Source organism: Selaginella moellendorffii, unplaced genomic scaffold (genome assembly GCF_000143415.4).
Source record: "Selaginella moellendorffii unplaced genomic scaffold, v1.0 SELMOscaffold_56, whole genome shotgun sequence".
In the NCBI taxonomy this organism is placed as follows: domain Eukaryota; kingdom Viridiplantae; phylum Streptophyta; class Lycopodiopsida; order Selaginellales; family Selaginellaceae; genus Selaginella; species Selaginella moellendorffii.
The window spans coordinates 60549-82397 of record NW_003314317.1 but is presented as its reverse complement, the minus strand read 5'-3'; the positions used below and the strand labels follow the sequence as shown (position 1 = coordinate 82397).

At 43.4% G+C, this 21849-nt stretch overlaps 2 protein-coding genes across 5 annotated transcripts; one reads left to right on the top strand and one right to left on the bottom strand.

Moving 5' to 3' along the window:
- The first annotated feature begins 10746 nt into the window (after nucleotides 1–10746).
- LOC112350985 (dof zinc finger protein 1-like) lies at nucleotides 10747–14384 on the top strand. 2 transcript variants are annotated; one of them, XM_024688062.1, is made up of 3 exons: nucleotides 10747–11709; nucleotides 11781–11877; nucleotides 12052–14384. In XM_024688062.1, exons 2-3 carry the CDS (start codon nucleotides 11850–11852, stop codon nucleotides 13533–13535), a joined length of 1512 nt encoding a protein of 503 aa, XP_024543830.1. In that variant the 5' UTR covers nucleotides 10747–11709; nucleotides 11781–11849; the 3' UTR covers nucleotides 13536–14384. The 2 variants fall into 2 exon arrangements, with proteins under 2 accessions (XP_024543830.1, XP_024543829.1); XM_024688061.1 differs by having other exon boundaries at nucleotides 10747–11877.
- A 986-nt stretch (nucleotides 14385–15370) lies between these two features.
- LOC9654005 (F-box protein At1g78280) lies at nucleotides 15371–19346 on the bottom strand. Of its 3 annotated transcripts, XM_024688059.1 has the most exons (16): nucleotides 19174–19345; nucleotides 18996–19115; nucleotides 18891–18934; nucleotides 18688–18830; nucleotides 18429–18626; nucleotides 18174–18373; nucleotides 18020–18119; nucleotides 17549–17974; nucleotides 17363–17482; nucleotides 17229–17312; nucleotides 16944–17176; nucleotides 16693–16890; nucleotides 16552–16633; nucleotides 16310–16475; nucleotides 16103–16235; nucleotides 15371–16018 (listed from the first exon to the last, which is right to left on the bottom strand). In XM_024688059.1, the coding sequence occupies exons 1-16, from the start codon at nucleotides 19302–19304 to the stop codon at nucleotides 15895–15897; spliced, it is 2502 nt and encodes an 833-aa protein (XP_024543827.1). In that variant the 5' UTR covers nucleotides 19305–19345; the 3' UTR covers nucleotides 15371–15894. The 3 variants fall into 3 exon arrangements, with proteins under 3 accessions (XP_024543827.1, XP_024543826.1, XP_024543828.1); XM_024688058.1 differs by having other exon boundaries at nucleotides 17549–18119; nucleotides 19174–19346; XM_024688060.1 differs by having other exon boundaries at nucleotides 17549–18119; nucleotides 18678–18830; nucleotides 18996–19267.
- Nucleotides 19347–21849: the final 2503 nt, after the last annotated feature.

The following is a 21849-nucleotide window of genomic DNA, read 5'->3' as shown; positions in this document are numbered from 1 at the left end:
TTTCACCATATAAACTTCTATATAATCATAACATAATATCATTAATAAAGTTGGGTTTAAATTGATATTTACCTCGAGTTGTTGATGCTAGGTTTTCAAATTAGTATTTAATAACCATTCTTCCACTTGTTCGAGCAAAGTTGGATAAACACTTAGGTTGTATAAAATGGGATAACAATGGTGCTATAACTCCCATCATTGTTCACTTATAGAGAATAAAGTGGATGAATCGATGTTAATCTATTTTCTTAATTTTATGATATGTGGTTTGTTTAAGTAGCTCTTTGCTCAGTGGAAAGTACTGTATCGGGTGTTGCAACAAGTTGGACCACAAGTTTATGAAGTTTGGCATAACATTCAACATGCCAATCCTCTAAAAATTATATATGTACAATAATTAAAACACTTCATATAAAAGGATTAAGAACAACTAACACTATCTATAAAGCCATTGATACCTCTTTTTAATGTTCCTTTAGATCTTAGTCCGTCCACTAAAGAACACTGGCTGTCTTCACTTTTTTTGAGAGGAAGGGATGATATGAGATTCAAATGTACAGTTATAATGCCGTATAATAATATTAGTGTAATGAGATTTTGATAACTATTGGATTGATTTCAATTTGGACTACTTACTCTTATATATAAGCTACAGTTTGTGGATGCACATTTTTGTATTCCTTTTTAATATTTCATACATTCACAATGTGAATTACTATATTTTATTTTATTTTTTATTTTTTATTGTTTTAAATGCATGCTTACTTGATATAAGAAACTGTTTACTTATTAAACATACTCACTTATGATTAAAAAATTTAAAATAATTATATTATTAATAATATATTTTAATTTAATTTAGAGTAAGAGAAAGATTCACTTTATATTACTTATTTTACATCTTTCAAATATAAACTTCTAAAGTACTCAGGATAGTATATAAATTTTATTTAGATGTGTGAGGTCCAAATGCTATACAATCACAAATGCATTTAAATATTTTCTTTTATTACTATCATTAGGTTTTTAGATAATTGTTAAAAAATATTAAAATGATAAAACTATCTTTGAACTATAATTTTATATGATATATTCAAGTTTAAATTAATTTGAGATATAATTATTTTTTAAAATTTCTTTTACAAGATATAAATGCTCAGGATATAGAAATAAATATATCATTTGAGGTTTACACCTTTACTTATATACAAGAATAGATAGACCATATTTATTCCCAAATGAATAGTCCATATGCTATAGTATTATAATTAACATATTACTTAAACAGGGTAATGTGTGTGTGTATAACTATATTTAATAGTCAGCCTCATTCCACTATTACATCTGTTCAGCCTTATTATATTAAGGTTGGATGCTCTATTTAGAGTCACTATATTTATCCTTACTTCATAATCCATGTTATTCACTTTTATGTAAGCTTCTAAGTTTGGTCTTCCCAGGAGGTCACCTAGCCCAGTACTATTGAAACCCAAGGACACTTAACCCCAAATATCCTAATACCCTTAACCGATTGGAAAAAAAGGTGCATTTTTATTCATGGGCCTTTTCCCTCTATATTTAAACCCATGGACCGTTTCTCAAGTTGTTCTCTTTAGTTATTTACAATTTGTTCCACTATTATGTATACTCATCCTTATAATAGCAATGATAAAACAAAGGCTCTCAACAACATTCATAAATGGGAATATACACTTAATTCAAAACTTTAGCCAAAGTGACTCAACTCTTAGAATAAACAAATATTTAACACTAAAACTAATTAAAGACTCTACCAACAAAACAACAGCACACACATACTCAACTAAAAAGATAAAAAACACTCAATTCAACATTGAGTTGAGAATGAAAATTATAAAAGTCATAAATGATTGATATATCAAAAGAAGGAAATAGTATAAATAAAGAAGCTAAGAATATGAAAAAGTGGTTTAGGTTGAGAAATAAGAAAAGGTTAGGAAAAAGTAGAAGGTAAAGGAAAAAGATTAGATAGAAAATTAAAGGATTAACACTTATCCTATGAAATTTTTAACTTGTCAAGACCCCCAACAAGATCAAGACTGGAAAATGCAAAAGACAAAGAGAAAAGCTAGTGGAAAGAAAGAAAAAGCTTTAGACTGGTGTTGATTCAGATTGTGGAAAAATAGAACAAGGCTAACCTATATATACTATAAGTTGATGAAGCTCCACCACTCTTGGATTGATGACGGCTTAAATATAGTTGAGGTCGAGGAGGTGCCACATCATCATTAGTAATGTGGCTCAAGACTCAGGAATCGTATAGGAAATTAGAGAGTCAGGAATAAAGAAGTGTCTCGAGAGTCAGGAATAGGGAAGTGTCTCGAGAGTCAGGAATGTGGTTTCCAGGTCAGGAATCTGGCAAGAGTCAGGAATGTAGCAAGAATTGGGGGATTCCTGATAGCAAGAACGAGTGAAACGAGGATATGAACAAGAATGACGAGGAGGATGAGATGAGTGGCGAGGGATGGGAGATGGAGAAAAAGAATGAGGACTGGGACGAGAAGGATAGCGGTGGTGGAAGTCCTGAACAAGGTCAGGAGAATGAATCAGGTTGTCCACAGGTTCCCAAGTGCATTCCTTAAGTCCGTAACCCTTTTAGTCGACTAGATAGTAGAGTTTAGACCATGAAATCTTGGAATCAAGGATGTCCTAAACCTCGTACTCAGACCCATCCTTGAGCTGCACTGGTGGAGGCGGAGGAATGACTCGATTTGGAATAGGACTGAGAATATAAGGCTCAAGGAGAGAGGAGTGAAAAACGGGGTGAATTTGATATGAGGTAGGAAGTGCAAAGCGATAAGTGACAGGATTAATGATGCCAATGATAGGGAAAGGACCGAGGTGTTTGAAATCAAGTTTTGGACAAGACTTGGTGGTGGAGATATTTCGCCTGAGGAGCCAGACTTTATCCCCGATATTGTAAGGGGGACAATCCTAACGATGGACATTGGCAAATGTTTTGTGAAATTCCTGAGCACGATGGAGGTGGAAGGAGATGGAGTTGTGGATTTCCTGGAGGTTGGAAACAAATGCCTCAGAGTGGGGATTTGAACGAGAGGATTCAGATGGAGAAGGAAGTGAGAGATTGAATCAGGGATTTCAGCCAGAGTTCGCAAAGAAAGGGGAAATTCGAAGAGAGGAGTGAACAAAGTTGTTATAGGAGAACTCAGCAAGGGGAAGGATATCGAACCAGTTATCCTGATGATAGTTGATAAAGCACCTCAAGAACTGTTCCAATGTCTGAATCGTTCGCTCAGACTGTCCATCAGTTTGAGGATGATATGCCGAAGAGAGGTTGGCCTTCACTCCAAGCAACTGCAAAAACCGTTGCCAGAAATGAGAGATGAATTGAGGCCCCCGATCCGAAACCACATCTGTAGGAATCCCATGAAGTCGGAAAATTTCCCTGAATACCAGTTTTGCTATGTCCTTGCCCGAAAACTCCTTGGTACATGGCAAGAAGTGCGCCATCTTTGTGAAGCGATCCACCACGACTAAAATGCTGTTGAAGCCTCCATAACTCGGAAGATCACTCAAGAAATCCATGAAGATGGATTCCCAAGGACCTGAAGGGACCGGGAGGGAACGAAGCAAATATGAAGGAAGGTGGCAAGGTACCTTATTCCGGGTGCAAGTGTCACAGGAGGTAACAAAAGCTTTGATGTAGTTGTCCATGTGAGGCCACCAAAAGTCCCGTGCAACTAGCTCATAGGTTTTCGCAATGCCGAAGTGACCAGCAGTCGGGTTATCGTGGCACGCCATCAGGACCAACCTTCGAGCATCACCTTCAGGAATGTAAAGCTGCTCCCTATGGTACAATAAGCCATCTAAGAACTCGAACTCATCAAATTGCCGGCAGTCGAGAGTCACTTGGTGTCCAGCCTGAAGATGGGGGAAAATGTCGCTGGCGAGATCATCAGATTGAAGATCGTTTCTAATCGCATCCATCAAGGAGGAGTCCTGAGGGGCCAGGGAAATTGCCATAACTTGAAGCCAATTAGGACCAAGGATAACTTGATCCTATCAATCGAAGGCAGGATTACCATGCCTGAGATTGAGATAGGAGCGCCTTGAAAGAGCATTAGGAAGGCCTTGAAGCTTTCCAGGTTTGTACATGATAACAAAGTCAAACTGACTCAGGAATTGTGCCCACCTTGCTTGACGACGGCTTAAAACTCGGGAAGTGGCAAAGTACTCGAGATTTTTGTGATCCGTTCAGACTGCTGTTTGATGGCCCGCCCTATCCAAGAAACGGTGCCACTCTCCAAAGGAATCCACGATGGTAAGGAGCTCCTTGTTGTGGATTTTGTACTTGATCTCCGCAGGCTGGAATTTCCGAGAATGGAAAGCGACTGGATGAAGTTCTTGATCTGCTCCGAGTTGAGATAGCACAGCACCGATGGCAAAGTCGGAGGCGTCAGCCTCGATGAAGAAAGGTTGTGAGGAATTAGCATGGATCAAGACAGGAGCAGAACTTAAGGCCACCTTGAGTGTGTCGAAGGCCTGCTGTGCAGCAGTAGACCAAGAGAAGGGAACATCCTTGTGAGTGAGATGCGTGAGAGGAAGGACAATGTCAGAGTAGTGATCAATGAATTTGCGATAGAAGTTGGCGAAGCCAAGGAAAACTTGAACGTCCGACATTGATTGTGGAGACTCCCATTCGAGAATAGTCTTGACTTTGGCAGGATCCATCGTGATACCCTCAGGAGTGACAATGTACCCAAGGAACTCCACAGACTGCTGATCGAAGGAACATTTCTCAAGCTTCGCGTATAGGCCGTGTTCTCGCAGCTTCGCCAGCACCTTGCATACATGTTTGTTGTGCTCTTCCTGAGTTTTTTAGTAGATGAGGATGTCATTGAGGTAGATGATCACCATTTGATCAAGAAACTCCCGAAAGACGTTGTTTGCCATGTGTTGGAAAACTGCTGGAGCATTTGTCAAGCTAAATGGCATGACAATGTATTTGAAGTGGCCATAACGGGTTTGGAACGCAGTCTTCTATTCATCACCAGGCTGGATTCGGATTAGGTTGTATGCTCCACGAAGGTTGATCTTGGTGAAGAAGCGGGCACCGCCGAGGTGTTCCAACAGGTCCGAGATTAGGGGCAACGGATAATGGTTCTGAACAGTCACCTTGTTCAAACCTCAGTAGTCGATGACTAGCTGCAAACTCCCATCCTTCTTCTTGACAAAGAAGACAAACGCTCTAGCCGAGGACTACGAATGTTGAATGTACCCCGAAGCAAGGTTCTCATCCACGTACTCTTTGAGGGCCTTAAGCTCGGACGGGAATAACTCGTAGATAGGCCCCCATGGAGGTGACACTCCTTCCTGTAAATTAATGGGACAGATATAAAGCTGATGAATAGGCAGTACATTAGTTTTTTTTCTTGTCAAACACATCCCCAAAATCATGATACTTCTCAGGAAGATTGATAGGAGAAACATGCAAAGCAAAAAGGAAAATAAGTTCTTCATGAAGGAGTTCTTTCATAGTGATTGTGGAAATAGAAGGAGGTGTATGACTAAATGGAATGATGAGACGAAGATACTGTCCAGTGTAAGATGGAAGAGAGGAAAAAAAAGAGGGTGAAAACTTCGTAGAGTCAGGAACAGAACCCCGATTTGAGTTTAGGGAACTTTTCCTGATTCGGACTCGATGAACAGCAGGGGAAGCCGTGGGAGATGGTGATGTGGGAGAGATGAGCTGTAATTCCTTCCAACAGATCTGAGGCTGATGTAGTTGGAACCAAGGAAGACCGAGCACCACGGAGGAGGACTTGCTGTTGATGATGTTGAAGGCGATATCGATGACGGTGGACCTAATGTGTACTTGAACAGGCAACATTTCCCTAAGTCCAGAAGATAAAGACACAAAATGCCCGCCGATGCCTTCAACCCTCAAATCCCGTATGGTAGGAGAAAGAGGAATGTGATGTCGGGCAGCAAAGTCCGTATCCATGAAGCAGGAAGTTGCACCCGAATCTAGTAGCGCTAGAGCCTTGAGTCTTGATTGTCTGGTGAAAGAAAGGAGACATGGGACTTGGAAATTGCGGGAATTGGTGGTGGCTTTGATGAAAAGTGGTGAGGAGCTTGATAAAGAAGAAAAGTGATTTTTATTCGAGGAGTCCAAACAGACAGCTCCTACTCTGTTTGGATAGGGTCGTTTCCCGACTGCAACAGAGGTGGACTTTGAGGCAGAGTGAACTCGAGCAATCGGGGAGGCTTCTTGGGACACACAGCTGCTTTGTGATTAGGATCAGCACAGTAGAGGCAAAGATTATGAGATATTCGACGTTGCTTCTTAGCAGGACTCAACTTCCCTCTAATGAGTCGGGGAGTACCAAAAATATCCATCGGGACCGGAGCAGTAGGTTCAGGAGGATGCCCCAAAGACTCAAGCTAGGATTCCTGAGTCTGGGACGGAAAAACAACGGCGCGGCGACTTTCCTGACAACGTTCAAAGAGACGATTGTCACATCGAATAGCTTTGTTGATGGCGTCCGATAGGTCCTTGGGATCCTCCATGGTGAGTAACAAATCCTTGACACCATTGTTGAGGCCAAAACGAAATTGGTCAATCAAGGCCTGCTCATCCCACTGAGTGTCCAAGGCAAGGAGTTGGAACTCTGAAGCGTAAATCAAGGCAGGACGAGACCCTTGAGAGAGACGTCTCATCTTTGTGGTAACAGCCTGAACCCGATCCATCTCGCCAAAACATGCTTCAAACTTCTCTTTGAACAATTGAAGATCCATCAGCTCCGGAACCACGACCCCTTTCATGCTCTTCTCCAGAAGAGGAGAAAACCATGACAAAGTTGCATTTTTGAGCAACGTCCCAATCGCGCCGATTTGAGACTCAGGAGTGGGGTACTACCGATGTTGAAGTGCAAAGATCAGCTCCATCTGGTTTAGAAATTTACAAAGCTCCAAACGCTTGCCTGAAAATTTTGCCGGGAAACTCACCTTCGGTTCAAGAACTTTGCTGGATCCTTGAGCTGAAAGTGAAGCAAGCTCTTGCTACATGCAAAGAAGGGTCGCCTTCAGCTCGGTATTCTCAGACTAGATTTTTGCAAGGACTTCGGCAAAGAAATCAGGATGGCTTGGAGACTCCATCGGCAAGCTTTAAACTGGTATTGATTCAGATTGTGGAAAAATGGAACAAAGCTAACCTATATATACTATAGGTTGATGAAGCTCCACCACTCTTGGATCGAGGATGACCTAAATATAGCTGAGGTCGAGGAGGCGCCACATCATCATCAGGAATGTGACTTGAGACTCAGGAATAGGGAAGTGTCTCAAGAGTCAGGAATAGAGAAGTGTCTTGAGAGTTAGGAATAGGGAAGTGTCTCAAGAGTCAGGAATGTGGTCTACAGGTCAGGAATCCAGCGAGAGTTAGGAATGTAGCAAGAATTGGGGGATTCCTGACACAACTTTTCTCCAAAATTATCTGTATAATAATCAAGTTCCTCATCACAATCCAAAAACATTTGGGTGTGTAAACATCATTATTATATAAACTTGATCTTTAAACATTCTCCAAAAATTAAACTACATCATCCATAACTTGTCAATCAATGTCACAAGCATGCCCCACATCAATGGAAAATGGTAGAACATTAAGAATAGGATAACTTCTATAATGAAAGTTGTAGGCAACAACATATTAGATGGGTGTAACATCAATATAATTGCACCCCACAACATCAAAATCTTAATTCAATAGAGTAGTATCAACAAACTTAAGTGATATATTCTTTAATCAATGACGGCATGACATAGTAGAAGATAAAAATGCAATAAAGATCAAAAGAGAAAACAAATTTAATCAAAATGATAGCTAGAAATCTGCCAAAAAGTTAATGTAAATCTAGATCTAAAAAAGAAAGAAAATAATAAGAATAAAAGTGCAATCCCAAACACTAGAGTAAAGCACTACCAAAAAAGTTTGCCCACCAAAAACAAATTGCAATATCCATATATCAATTATGATTTAAACTCTTATTTATATACGAAAATGGATGGATAAGAGTTACGTGGACATGACCAACTTGCTACTGGAGTTTCTCTTCCTGCTGATGGAGCACTACAAACTAGAGCTGTGAGAGCTAATTATTCTCCCAAACACTTGGTGCCAATGATCTGTTGCTTGATAATTAGTGTATTACCTAGGTAGGGTAATACATATATACATATATACATACATACATATATATATACACACATACACACACACACACACACACACACACATATATATATATACACACACATACATACATACATAAATACATATATATATCACAGATATCACAATATTTTCAAAATAAATTACTATATATAGAAATAATATTTTTTCTTAAAAGAGATGAATATTTAGTTCAAGTTGACATTGAAACTCACCACAGCAAGCTTTATTGTTATGCAATTATTTACTCTAGATTGAAACTATTGCTCAATGATTCAAAGAGGATGAATTTTATAAATATAATCACTATAATAAATTTTTATTTATAGAATTTAACTTTTATGTTAGAGTTCTAAAATATTCATTTTATTGACATTTTGAAGACTATTTAATCATTTTAATAGTAAATGTTAGATATGCTAACTATATTTATTTAATAATATAGAATTTATAGAATTTCTATAAATTAAAAAATATTTTTTCTAAAGTTAAATTAATATCTATTTATTATCATAATTTTAATATATTTTGATACATAGCTTCAAGTTTTTTGTAATTGAGGATGCAATTTGTTAGTGAGAACATAAAGAAATCAATATGATTGGGTCAATAGAAAATGGGTTTATCAAAAAACTTCAAAGTTTCAATAAACTAACTAAATAAAATTTTTGTACTTTTTAAAATTGTAAAGATTATTTTCTTATTATTACCTATAAAAATTATAGTAGTAATATAACTAAAATTTAATACAAGTAATGTTATTTTTATATAATGGTTGAAATTTTATTTTTACTTGACGTTAAAAATAATCAAAATTACAATATTAGAACATATTTTGGATTGACATCAATTTTAAATAACTAGTCTGATGAAAATCTGAATTAAGAAGCTAATGTAATGACAACGATAGGCAGAGGCAAATTATCATCCTGAACATCTAAAACAATACCCCATTCTTTTGTTTTGTGTGCACAACAGAAAGAAGGATAGTTTGATAGTCACCACGACTCCAGGAAGAATATGTGCCCCCAGATCATTCTGCTTGGATTGGCAGTGGAGTGATAGACCAAAATCTACAGAAAAGAGCAACATATGCCTATGCAATTGTTTATAATGGCAGCGCAGCAACCTCCTGCACACCCCGACATGCCCTGCAATGATCGTGGATCCTAGCAAAGCATTTGCGAAGAACGTTGTGTGCTATAAGCTACTATATTGCACAACTATGCTGCAGGCCCTAGGTGCCCCTTGTGCTGCTGCTACTATTGTTAGAGGATCGTATACTCGGCAAGAACTGCCAAGTCAGAGTTATCCTTTGTAAAAAAGCTTGGCGGTGATAGCCAAAATTCTAACAATACTATCAAAATTATAGGACTTCAGAATCTGGATCTACAAATTATTACAACATAAGCTATCCAAATGGAGAAAACCTCTCAAAAGGAAGTAGCAGACTCTCCTAATAGTTTGTTTTTTCTTTTCTTTTGTAATTTGTAAAGGCACAAACTTGCCTATCTTTCAAGGAAAGCTTTGCGTTCCTTGAAAAAAATGTGGTTTTTCCACCTGATGTCACAACCTTGAGACCCGTAAAACACAAATGGTATCTTGGAGCAATCCAACTCACCTGGCCAGCTGAGCTACAAAACATTTTAACGCGTGCACGTTGAATCTAGTGAAATAGACTCTTTATTGTCAAAGCTTGCTTTTACTTAGGCTTCACCGGAGACGAGGCTCTTCAAGGATGAATTCTCTGGTCTTTTGTTTCTTATTGCCTTGGGGTTACAGGTAACCGTCCTTTTGGGATTCAGCTGGAAGAAAATCTGTTTCACGACCTGGAAGTCAATGTGACGATGGGAAGTAGACCAAAATTCAAAGCCTTCACCTGCGTTCTCCGGAGCCACGGAAGAACCCTAAAAAATATGCGGGGGATAACTGTACGGCCGGGAGTGGCCTGCATGACGCGTGTACGCTCGCGGTGGCGGCCCACACCCCACCATCGCCCGCTCCAACACAACATTCCATTGTAGAAAAACAATTTCCCGCCAGCTTAAAAAACCTTTATTTATTTCCAGACACATGCATTTCTGAATTTCTGTTTCGCATTTTTAAACTTTATAAACCATTTTTCTTTTGTTGCCGAAATTTACCGTACGATATTTGTGTGTGTATGTGTGCGTCGCGAGATAATGCGGTGTCGGGGCCTGGGGAACCGGGCCCTCTCGCACGCTGCCTCTCAGCGGCTGACGCGTGTCCCAGGCCCAAATATCCTCCACACCCGACGGCCCCGATGTGTCGCATCCAACGACCGGCATCAGCCCACGCCTGCCCTCTCCCTCGTCCATTCGTTCTCGTGCAATCTCCCGCGTCGAGATCCAACGCTCCCATTTGCTCCACGGCATCGGCATGGTTCTCTTCCGCGCTCTCCCTCTTCAGACCAGCAGCAGGCGTCTTTCATTGGCGTCCGGCCCAGACACTATCGTAGACGTGTTCACACCTGGCACTGGCGTGATCGGGTTTTTTGTAATCCCCTTAGGGCATTTGCTGGGATCGGGCAAATTGCCCCATTGTCCAGAGCTTGGTGCTTTGTCTGGTGTGCCAGGAAGAACCCTAGAGATTTGTGGGAGAGGGTTCTTGGGGGAAGAAAAATGGCGAGCGCGAGCTACTCCAGGGCGCTGCTAGGTCTCGCATTGTGAAAATCGAGGATCAGGGAGGAAAAGCCTAGTAGCGCCTGGCGGCTGCGCTCTCTCTCTCTTCTTCTATCGTTATCGATCGAAATATCGCGCTCCGGTAGCTCCGTGGCGATCTTTTTCCCATCGCTCCCTTGGATTTCCCACTTGATCGTTGGAGGAGTCGTCGGGAATTGCCGTTTAGTGATCTTCTCGTCGATCTTTCCAAGATCATCGGCCGTGGCCAATTCAGCGTGTGCGAGGATGATCTTAGCTAGGTAGGGCGCTCCTCGGCTTGGATCGATGCGACAGGCATTCGTGTGAGGAGAGAGGGAGAGTGGAAATCTCTGTGTGGAGGGAAAAGAAAGGGGAGAAAGCAAAAGCCTCGGCTTAGATAGAACACGCAGGCACATCTCTTGCGTGTGCTGCTCGGCTGTGGCGGATATTATGATTCTGCGATGAAGTGGACGTGATCGATGAAGATGCGTCCTCGAGCTCCAGCTCCATCCAGTGTTCTTGATCGAGACATCTTGGATCTCGGCGCGGGGATTGCACAGGCGGGGCAGAGCAGCGAAAGATTGTTGCATTGCCGGGCGGGCACCGCAGATTTGCGAGGCCTCTCGTCAACGCATTGATCATCGGTAGTGGGGGACGATTTGCGCTCGCAGGGATTGGGGATCGGTCAAGCGCTCGCTCCAATGGCGAAATCCGGCTCCCAGACGCAATGCCGTACGCCATTCCGTATGCGAATTATTTGATTATCTGTCCGGGCAGCCAAGGCAGCAGGGAATTCTCGCGAAGAGGAGGAGAGTGGTAGGCGCAAATTGGTGGTTTAATTTCTTCGATCTCTCTCTCTCTCACACACCTCTCTCGGGCAATGATAGTTTTCAAGGGGGAGATCACAGGGCAGGAGCACGGCAACGAGAAGAAGAGCGTCCTCGATCGTGATCTTCATGCAGTTTGATCATCGCCCATCACAGGGTAAAGAACACTCTCCTCTAAATGCCGCATTTTCTCCAAAGGATGGTTGCATGGGAGCTTTGCATGCTTTTAGATCCATGGCTCGCTTGGCTTCTTTAAAATCTTTAAAATTGGATCATCATCCGCTGTGCTAATGGTTTTGTCTCTCTCGTTTTTCTTCTCCTGTGATCGCAGGGTGTGAGAGCTTCTTGATCGGACAACCAGGCATCATCAAAGGCAGGAATTTTGGACGAGCTTGGTCCGGTGGTGGTGGTGGTGTCATGCTGTTGAGCAATTATGGTCGGGATCAGGTGGGGGACTCGTCAGGCTTTGATGGATCGCAACAGGCGCCCCTTCTCCACACGGTGGGAGGAGTTGGAGTTGGCGTTGGAGTCGTCCCGCAGCCATCGCTCACGGACGTCTCGTCCTCCACCAGCAGCTTGAAGCCCCCTCCTCCGGATCAGTTGCTCTGCCAGTCGAGGCCCGGGCAGCAGCACCAGCAGCACCAGCAGCCGGGCCAGCAAGAGCGGCGGCTCAAGCCGCATTCGGATCAAGTCCTCAAGTGCCCCCGCTGCGACTCGATGAACACCAAGTTTTGCTACTACAACAACTACAGCCTCACGCAGCCCCGGCATTTCTGCAAGAACTGCAAGCGCTACTGGACCAAGGGAGGGGCGCTGAGGAACGTCCCCGTGGGTGGCGGGTGCCGGAAGAACAAGCGCGTCAAGCAACGGCAGCAGGACCATTCGGGTCCTCCAGCGGCCTCGTCGGACGAGACCGGCCAGCCGAACGGCGGCGGCGGTCTTCCGGGAGGGGGTGGAGCCATGGTGGGGAACGACGGTGCCAGCAGCAGCAGTATGCTACAGCAGGAATTCCCGGTGGCGACGAGCTCGGGGCTGTACGATCAAGTGGCCAAGGCGAGCAACGGGATAAGCTTGGCGTTTGACAGGGTCGAGGGAGGGGTGGCGAGGATTTTCCCCGGAGCCCCTGGGAGCCATTCCGGCGCGCCTCCCATCTCGATAAACTGGGCGACTGGACAGCTCGGGAGCCATCCACAGCAGTTTGATCCGAGCATGCTTGGGTTGAATCTCCCCGGCGCGCCGATCAAACAGGAGCCGGTTCACGGCGATGCCGGCGGCGACATAAACTCTATCTTCGATCCGGGCTCGCTGGGAATGGGGACGCACGCGGCCATGAACGAGGCGCTGAGCTCTTACGTGCCGGTGGAGAACTTCGGGCTCAATGGAGGTAGCGGCGAGATGATGTGGAGGTTCCCGCAGCAGCCAAAGCTCGTGTCTTTGCTCGAGGATGGGAGCGAGCAGGATCAAGGCGGCGGCGGCGGCGGCGGTGGCGGCGGCGGCGGGAGGCATCACGTACTGCTGGACTTGGAGGCGAGCCACGGGGTGGAGAAGATGAAGCAGCACCACCACCACCACCACAAAGGCAAGAGCTCGGGGGATGTTTCGTCCAGTGACTACGACCAACAGGGCGATTCCTCGTCGCCGGATCAGTGGCAGCCGTCACCGACCGAGGCATTCTTCGAGAGCGGGAGTGACGCTGCGGGGTACTGGAGTAACGGTGGCTGGACGTCGGATCTACACGCCTACGGCGGGTCGAATCATCACCACCACCACCACCACCACCATCATCAAACACCAGGGAATCATCAACTTCTCTAGCAGCTGCGCCGCTATATATCCAGCCATCATCCATCCCGGGGGTTTAAAATTCTTTTTCTTTCCTGTCTCTTGCTTCCATCCCCGCCCCCCGTTCGTTGGCTCCTCTCACCCTCTTCGTTTTTGACAACACTGGAGACAACACAGGTCCTCTTCTTCTCGCGCACAGCCTAACAACAAGCAACAAAAATCAATCAATCAATTCTGTATAGAGATCCAAAGCAACAGCAGCAGCAGCAGCAGCAGATCCTCCGCCTCTTCGATCATCAACTTCGAGAGAAAAAATGAAATCGAGAAAACGGGGAACAGAAGGTACACCGTCGGTGAACTCTCTTCCCTCTCTCCCCCCCTGATCTTGCGTTGCATCATTGTCACTACTCACATCTCTCTCAGCAACACTCGGCCACCTCCACCGCCCCTCGAGAGCGAAAAAAAAAAAGCTTCTTTTCTTTTGGGATTGCGACTGCTGCTCGTCGGTCTTCTTCCTGGTTTCGTTTTTGTTTTTTTTTTTTCTTTTTCTTCGTTTTTTCGTTCTCTTCTCTTGTTACGTTATCTTCATTCCCGTGTTCCTCAAATTTTTTTGGCTCACCACCATCATACTTATACGTATACGTAACATCTCTAGAGGGAGTTTTATTGATTATATCAGCCAAGTAGTAATAAAGAAGGAAAAAGCATACGAGTATATTGGCAAAGACATCCATCCTTGAGGCGCAGGAAGAGAAGCTGGAGAGAAAAAAAAAAACACACTCAAGAACAAAACAATGGGGTGGTTTTCCTGCTAAACTGGATTGGATTTTGTAATTGTATATACTGGAGTCTCTTCTTAAACGTTCTTTGAGTTTGATTACAGCCGTGTGTCTTTCTCTCGTGTTATCTTTTCTTTTTTTTCCTTTTTTCCGTTTTTTCGTTAAGTTTGGCTATCTGCTCTGTTCGTTATGTGTTTCTTTGGACGCTTTTACAACTCCGCCTGTCATTGGGGCGGGAGGAGTTGTTTTCTTTATTGGTTTCTGTCCAAAGAGACTCGGCCTCATGATTCCCAGCGAGGGGACGGGCCTTTGGTCCGCGGCGGAGTGTTGTGTGGAAGAGCTTGGGCATATAAAATAATCTCTCCTCCTGGCTCCTCCCTCCAGGCACACACTTATTTAATCCTCTCTCTCTCTCTCTCTCTCTCCTTAAAATCTTCTCAATTTGATCGCCGATCTCACAGGTGTTCCATATGCCATACACAGGGTGACGAAAGTATGATGGGATCAAGCTCTCCAGATTTTCTCGGTAAAACTATTGCGATTGGGCGAGCTTTTCTTTTCTCGCCCCCCTGTAGATCGCGTTCGTGAATGGCTGGCTGTGCGTCCAACAGCAAGTCATGTGTGCGTGTATAAATGAGTGGAAATGCTCTGGAGTGGCGGAAGGGGAAAAAAAAAGGGGGGAAAAATGGGAAAAACTAAAATAAGGTCGGTGTCGGTGGTTGCAAGAGATTCTAGCCATTCACAAGTCTCCATGCACAAGAAAATTCCAGGCTAGCACAAGAAAACACACACACACACACACACACACAATCTTCTATCACAACACCACTTTATCCCAAATTATACAGTATGTTTTCTATTTTTACTTTGATGTTGTGAGATCTTGTGGTACTGTGATTGAGGATTCAGCTGCTAGCTTAGCAGAAGACAAGTATCATATTTTGTCCTCGCGGTGGCAAATCGTTGAAAGTTTACCACGCGCAAACAAATAGCCACCAGCCACAACAACAATTAAATCATCAATCACCACCATCATCACCCGTAGCAGCAGCAGCAGCAATAGCAACAACACCAACAACAAGAGCGAGATTCGTGAAGATTTTTCGCTTGCAGAGATGGGACCTCCTCTATCTCTCTCCCTCCCTCCTTCTCTGGAGAGTCTGGAGAGTCTGGACTTTGGAGCCCAGCACCACCACCACCACCACCTCCACCACCTCCACCACCTCCACAGTTCTAGAGAGGTCAGCAAATTGCTTGGATTGGCCCGTGTCCACTTCAAAGAGCTGTGCAATCTTTGCTCTTGATATCAATGTTTATTTTTCTTCTTCCTCTCTTCGTGTGTCATTGTTCGGTGGTGCCACTGGTGATTGATAGCTCCATCTTTGATATCTATACATATATATATATATTAGTCCATGCCGGAGATGTCTTTCCTCCCTCTTCCTCGATGGTGGATTGGATGGAACGGGGTCTCGTTTTCTCTTCTTAAAAGCTGCGTTGTCTTGTGATTGTCTGGTGCTTAAACCCCAACCCCGCCACGCGTCACTCCACGTGTGCCGCTGACGTCACCCCACACACACGACTTCCATGGTCCCCACGAGCACGGCCTTTGTCTATTCGTTGAGCATGCCCCAGAGAATGAGCTCCAGCTCATGCCATGATTCCACCATGCGCAGCTCTTTGCTGCCACGGAATATGGCCTCCATTGCGTCGTATTTGTACAGTAAACAATAGCACCTGGTAGCAAGAATAAAGAACCAGCATCGATCGCGTCAGCCTGGAATCAAAGCGCTTTCCAGCAGAGAGTTAATGGCGACTCACATTGCTCGATACGAAGTTCGCACGCCCTCCACCGCGAGGTCGAGCTTGTAGGACTCGAGAAAGTGCTCCAGGAGCTCCACATTGGCCTCCAGGACGTCCGTGAACAGCGGGACCAGCTCGTAGAGGGGATCCCCTGTTTTTGCGAAGTTGCCGAGGCTGGCATCGTCAGAAACGGGCATCGACAAGCGAAAGTGGGAAGAGCCTTACCGCGTCGGAGGTCGCCGAAGTCGAAGATGTATCTCGCCTGCATCGCTCGTCTATCGTTTTGGAAGCCGTCCAAACTGGCGTGAGGGACCATCTGGATGTTGTCTTCCATAATGTCCATGTGAAGCCAAGCCGCGCTGCGCGACGGCACAGCGGCGCCATTCTCAACCTGCGCGGTGACGGAGAAGCATCAAATTAGATGAGGCTGTCGTTTCCCACAAGTTAATACGAGAAAGCCTGGGTACCTTCGCAACGCCTATAAGCACGACAGGATCCTTGGGGACGTAATCCTCGACTTTTTCTAGCAAATGCCGCGGCACCGAGCCCCTGGAAGATGGCGTTGAAGTTAGCGAAGACAACAAGAACCGGCGTGACTTTAGATTTACCACTCCTTGAGACGTTTCGCAAGTGTTTGCCGATGCTGCCTAAGCATGCTCACAAAGTGTGTCCATTCTTGCGGTACGTCGGGCATACCGAGGACGGGCTCTTCCTTCATCGGAAGCGACAGTGTGTGAAGGTGCCGTAATTGACAGCCAAGAAAAGATGCTAGATCAATGTAATCATCGTCCTTCATCATGCCTCGACTGCCAAAGAAAACAACTTACAGCAAAACGAATCGACGAAATACTGGACTTACCAATGAGCTAAGTTTTGTCCCGGGCATCGCCTTGTGACAATGTATGGCCAAAATGCTCGGCTGTCTTTGGAGCTTACCATAGACATTCCAGTTGAAAGTATTTCACCACTGTCGACAGAAGGAACTGCTCTGAAAAGTTCACCTTCTTCGTAAACAATGCCTTTGGCAATAACAGCCGGAACATGTTCAGCCAAGGGCGATGCGCTTTCTCGAAGTAAAGCATAAAATTGGAGCTACATGTAGAAAAGAGTAAAAAAAAAACCGAAATACGATAAAACCAAGTACCTCGTGGTCAATCTCTTGCAAGGCAGTGACAATTCCGTCCTCGTGTATATAAATCTTGATTGCATACTCATCAAGCAGGTAAACCTGCAAAGTCAATCAGCTTTGGCAATAACGAAGATGCTCAGCTTACTTACCGGGCTACTGCCATGACCAACAGGAATGTGCTGATCTTCCTTGAAATAGAAGTCGTGCGCATTGCAGATGCTGCTTAATCTTCTTTGCCATGTATCTGCATCGATAGCTAGACAAGCACACTGTTTCACAAGGACGAACAATACAGCTAGAGTTTATACTGACTGAAACACGATTGAAAAACTTACCTTCCAAATTTGATGTCTTAAATCAGGCCTCTCAACTTGAAGTTTTCGAAGCCAGTCACGGAAATCTCTTTTGTTCAGCATTCCATCGGCGCTGGTTTCGGATAAAAAGTGATCAGGGTGCGGGCCTATGTGTTTCTTCAGAAACTCTGGATTTGTAAAATCATGTTCGCCTTCAAACTCATCATCGTCCAATGCCAAAAGACCAGCACGAGCAACACCTCTGTGATGAAACCCCGGCGCCATGTCGATGCATACAAGCTCCATGTTCCTGCTGTTCACAAAGTTTTGCGTGACGGCAACTGTCTCGTCGATATTCAGCACGCAATGCCACCAGCCACTGGGAACAAAGATCGTCTCCCCGGGATGTTGTGTGCACTCCAAAGGCTTGCTGTCGTTATCCAGAGAAGGATAAACATCCATCCACCACTGCAGAAAACGCTGTAAACACAATCCGTAACAAGTTCCATGTACCTGAAGAGATGTTGGACCATCATAATGAATTTCTCCGTCGTCTTCGTTCACATCAACGAACACACCGGGTGGTACTCTCCCAGGAGGATAAAATGCCCATCTGTTCAATCAATTGCAGTTCATGGATCATCTTCATACACAACGGTAATTGTACCTCTTTCTCCCAGATAAAAGTGCGTTCCAGGCGCTTGTAAGAGCAGGGTCGACGTGCCAATTAGCACCCGATCTAGAGGGACCAATAACAAGCCACCTGTATGGTGGACGCTGCGATGGACTTAGAACGGAGAATAAATCTTCCTTGAACAAATATGGTACTGTATAATCTTCTAGGAGACCCGGAGTAGATTCACCGAACTGCACAGCGAGCAGCAGTAAATATCTGAACTGCCACTCGAATACAAGAACTTACAGAAGAGTCAAATATATACAGCGGATCTTCATCATGTTGGGACCTCGTATAATCAGCATAATCTTTCAGCGTCATGCGTATCCTTTGCCCGTATGATTGAGAAACTTTGAACTCGGAGTCACCGTAGCGATGGACAAGTTGGTCTATCGTCCAAGTTCGTCTCGCAGGCCAGTCCTCAGCCAGATCAGTCAAGAGAACCTGATGCATAAAAGAAAATCTGTGAGAATTTCTGTCGGCAGGGACACTCACCGAAACATACAGGTTTCTGAACATCGTAGTTTTGTACAAAGACATCATAGGAGAGTTCCTTCCGTCTTTCAATAGCTCCAGCGTCGTAGAAGAAATTCTCGAGCGACATATGGCACCGATACCACCTTCGATAAAGGTATAAGGAGGTGAAACCTGTGGACAAAGGTAAGAACAAGCTTTAGCAAGCTTTGAAGAGATGGAAGAAAACCCCACCATTGAATTGTAGCTGCTCGATTTTGCCATTGAGTTTTCCAGTTCTATGAGAAAACCAAGCACTTTAGCGAACACAAAACGGAAAAAAAGTGCATGCAAACATACTTGTTTTTCATAGCAGTCCTCTTCCAAGAGCCCTTGTAAACGAGAGAATCGACGCGCTCTCGGTTCGACAGGCAAATCCGCATCCACAGCGGCTCCTCATTGCACAGTACATAGAACACACTGAAACACCGGGACAGATCAAGCTAGAGCTAGAGCCTAGAGCTCAGTCACTTCATACCTGCTAACACACGCCATGGCGCCAATGTCGCGCGGCTCCAGCAATCCAAGCACCGAGCACAGCAGCTCATCCGGGAGCGCATCGAAATCTCCCAGCGCTCCCGCCCTCCGATCGGTCGAAGAACGCGCCATCGCCAAAACCTAGCCAGCAGACGCGGCATCGAGGCAGCAAAATAAGAAAGCATATTCAAAGTATCTTCCATTGCCAGGTGGCCACACGTCACTACACGGGATTTATAGAGAGAACATTTCCAGACGATTCAATCGAGAGGAAATGAGACCACGAGAGACGAGTTCCACATCCACAATCCCTCCGCAATACAGCTCTAAATAGTGAGTTCTTGGCAAATGAGAGCAATCTGGATGTCGAAACAGCAAAACTCTGCAACTTAGGACGAATCATCTCCACAAACACCAGGTCCGTGGTGGTAACAGTTGAAGTTCGACAAAGAGCTAGACCACCATGGGCAAGTACACTTATGCACCGCAGTATCTAAACATCTCGAAGACTTTCACCAGCAATTGGCGCTTGTGGAACATCAACGAATCATCCACGGCAGCAGAGCACACGCCACGACCACATTGAAAAGCACAGCCATCAGAGGCAGAAACAAGACTGTAGGCGTCCAGCCCAGCCAGCAAAGCAAAGAGACAGAAAAAGACCGAGGAGGACCCCCTTGGACACACACTAGATGAGGCCTTTCTCAAACTTCATGCCAAACTGGACGATGTAGAAACCCTTGCAAAAGCTCCAGAAGCAGAAGCGAGCTCTAGCCTTACTGAAAGCAGCACAATCACGGAGCACAGGCCAAGAAGTAGCCACCACTGAAAGCTGACAACTAGGGAAACAACAAGATCTGGGCCGTAAGCATGGCCCAGAACAGCTTTCCTATCGGAGGGCCGACTGCATCCAATTTCTCGGTGATCAACATGGATGGACCAAGCCTTACAACAGATGACACATCCTTCTACATAAAAATTTCAGAAAAAAATAATCATTATGTTGACTACTTTATTGACAAGTTGATGGCAAAAATATCTGGGCTTTAATTAACATCACTAGAAAATCTTGTTTGGCATTTTTTTGCACATTCATGGAGCTAAAATCTTTGATAAAACATTGCAACTTTAGCAACTCATTATAAATATCCATGAGAATAAGGTAGAGATTGCAAAACTTGTAAGCATACACATCCAAAGATAAAATCCCTACATAATTTTTATAACTAGTTTACATCAAACTTTTTGATAAATAAAACATTTGAAGTGGAATTTAGATTAGGTTTGATACTCTAAGTAAGTCAACCTGCTTAAAGGTTGCAAGATCAACAAGTTTCCCATGACTTTAACCAACTATTAACCTCCTAGTTGTTACAGTATAGTGATGATTTCCATTCTACAATACAATAGTTTTTGACATGTTTAATGTACCAGTAGTAATGATAAATATATGATTGATTCATACCTTGAGGATCCATGCGAAGATATCTTTTGATAAGCAAGAATTGTTTATCTCTTGATGTCACTCCAAACTTCAATAAATTAGTGTATATACTCCTCAACGTCATCATCAAGTGTCTTTTCCTTGTTACAGTAGTTATTCCTGATGCTATATTCTTTAGGATCAATATCACACTCTTCTGTCATCCACAGAAAAATACCAGTACATGAGATTGAATATAGGCCAGCCAAGATGTCCAGATTTCCAAGGCTGTAGAATATTCTTTATATTTCTTTCTTGGACTTAAAGCAATACCTAAACGCTTCTATCTCTAAGCATCACACACATCCTTTGCACCTGCCAACCAGTGCACCAATAGCTACATATTTCATATGGAATTTATAGCTGGAAGAATTAATACAAACAGTCATGGCTAAGTGATAAAAACCAAATGAAGAAAAGATTATAGTTCTCACCCACAGCCATTTTGAAGCAACCAAAAGAGTCACTGGCTTCAAAGATCACTGCCATATTCTTTAATAGTATGCCCTGTAGAAAAGAAGGAATTTCAAAGAATGAAATGTTGAATCCTTGAAGAGCACATTAACTTTGGGGTTTGCACTAGAGTTTTCCTCACACTTTGGAAGTTCTTGTTTTAGTTATTATTATTATTATTATAGTAGATAGTGAATTAAAAAATAAAAATTATGTTAACCCTTTTATTTATAGTTAACTTTTATGCCAAAACACTTTGCTCAAACCAACATGTTGTAAGTTGGCAAATCTGTCAAGGATTTCTAATCTAAGACTTTAGACTTTTAGTTTTCTCTGATGATATATATATATATATATATATATATATATATATATATATATATATATATATATATATATATATATATATATATATATATATATATATATATATATATATATATATATATATATATATATATATATATATATATATATATATATATATATATATATATATATATATTATCAATCCCTTGTACGATTTATATCACAGTTCTAACACATGTACAAAGAATTATTGGTTCTCCCTTATTTTTATTAAGAATGCTAATTAATTTTTACTTATGAGATTAAGATTATGACTCCATTTGATGCGTAGTGAATATAAGCTCAGCTCCTTGAGCTCCTTCATTTCAACAACTATCAGGTGTAATCTTCTTTAACAATCTTGACAATCCACTTTGAAAGGTGCATCTTGAG

Excerpts from the sequence above, each read along its gene's own strand:
- LOC112350985 (XM_024688062.1), top strand. The coding sequence starts at position 11,850 with ATGCAGTTTGATCATCGCCCATCACAGG. Across the intron at positions 11,878-12,051 it reads TGATCATCGCCCATCACAGG|GGTGTGAGAGCTTCTTGATC; the intron begins GTAAAGAACACT and ends CTGTGATCGCAG.
- LOC9654005 (XM_024688058.1), bottom strand. The coding sequence starts at position 19,304 with ATGGCGCGTTCTTCGACCGATCGGAGGGCGGGAGCGCTGGGAGATTTC. Across the intron at positions 18,935-18,995 it reads AGGACTGCTATGAAAAACAA|AACTGGAAAACTCAATGGCA; the intron begins GTATGTTTGCAT and ends GTTTTCTCATAG. Across the intron at positions 17,313-17,362 it reads TTGGTCATGGCAGTAGCCCG|GTTTACCTGCTTGATGAGTA; the intron begins GTAAGTAAGCTG and ends TTGACTTTGCAG.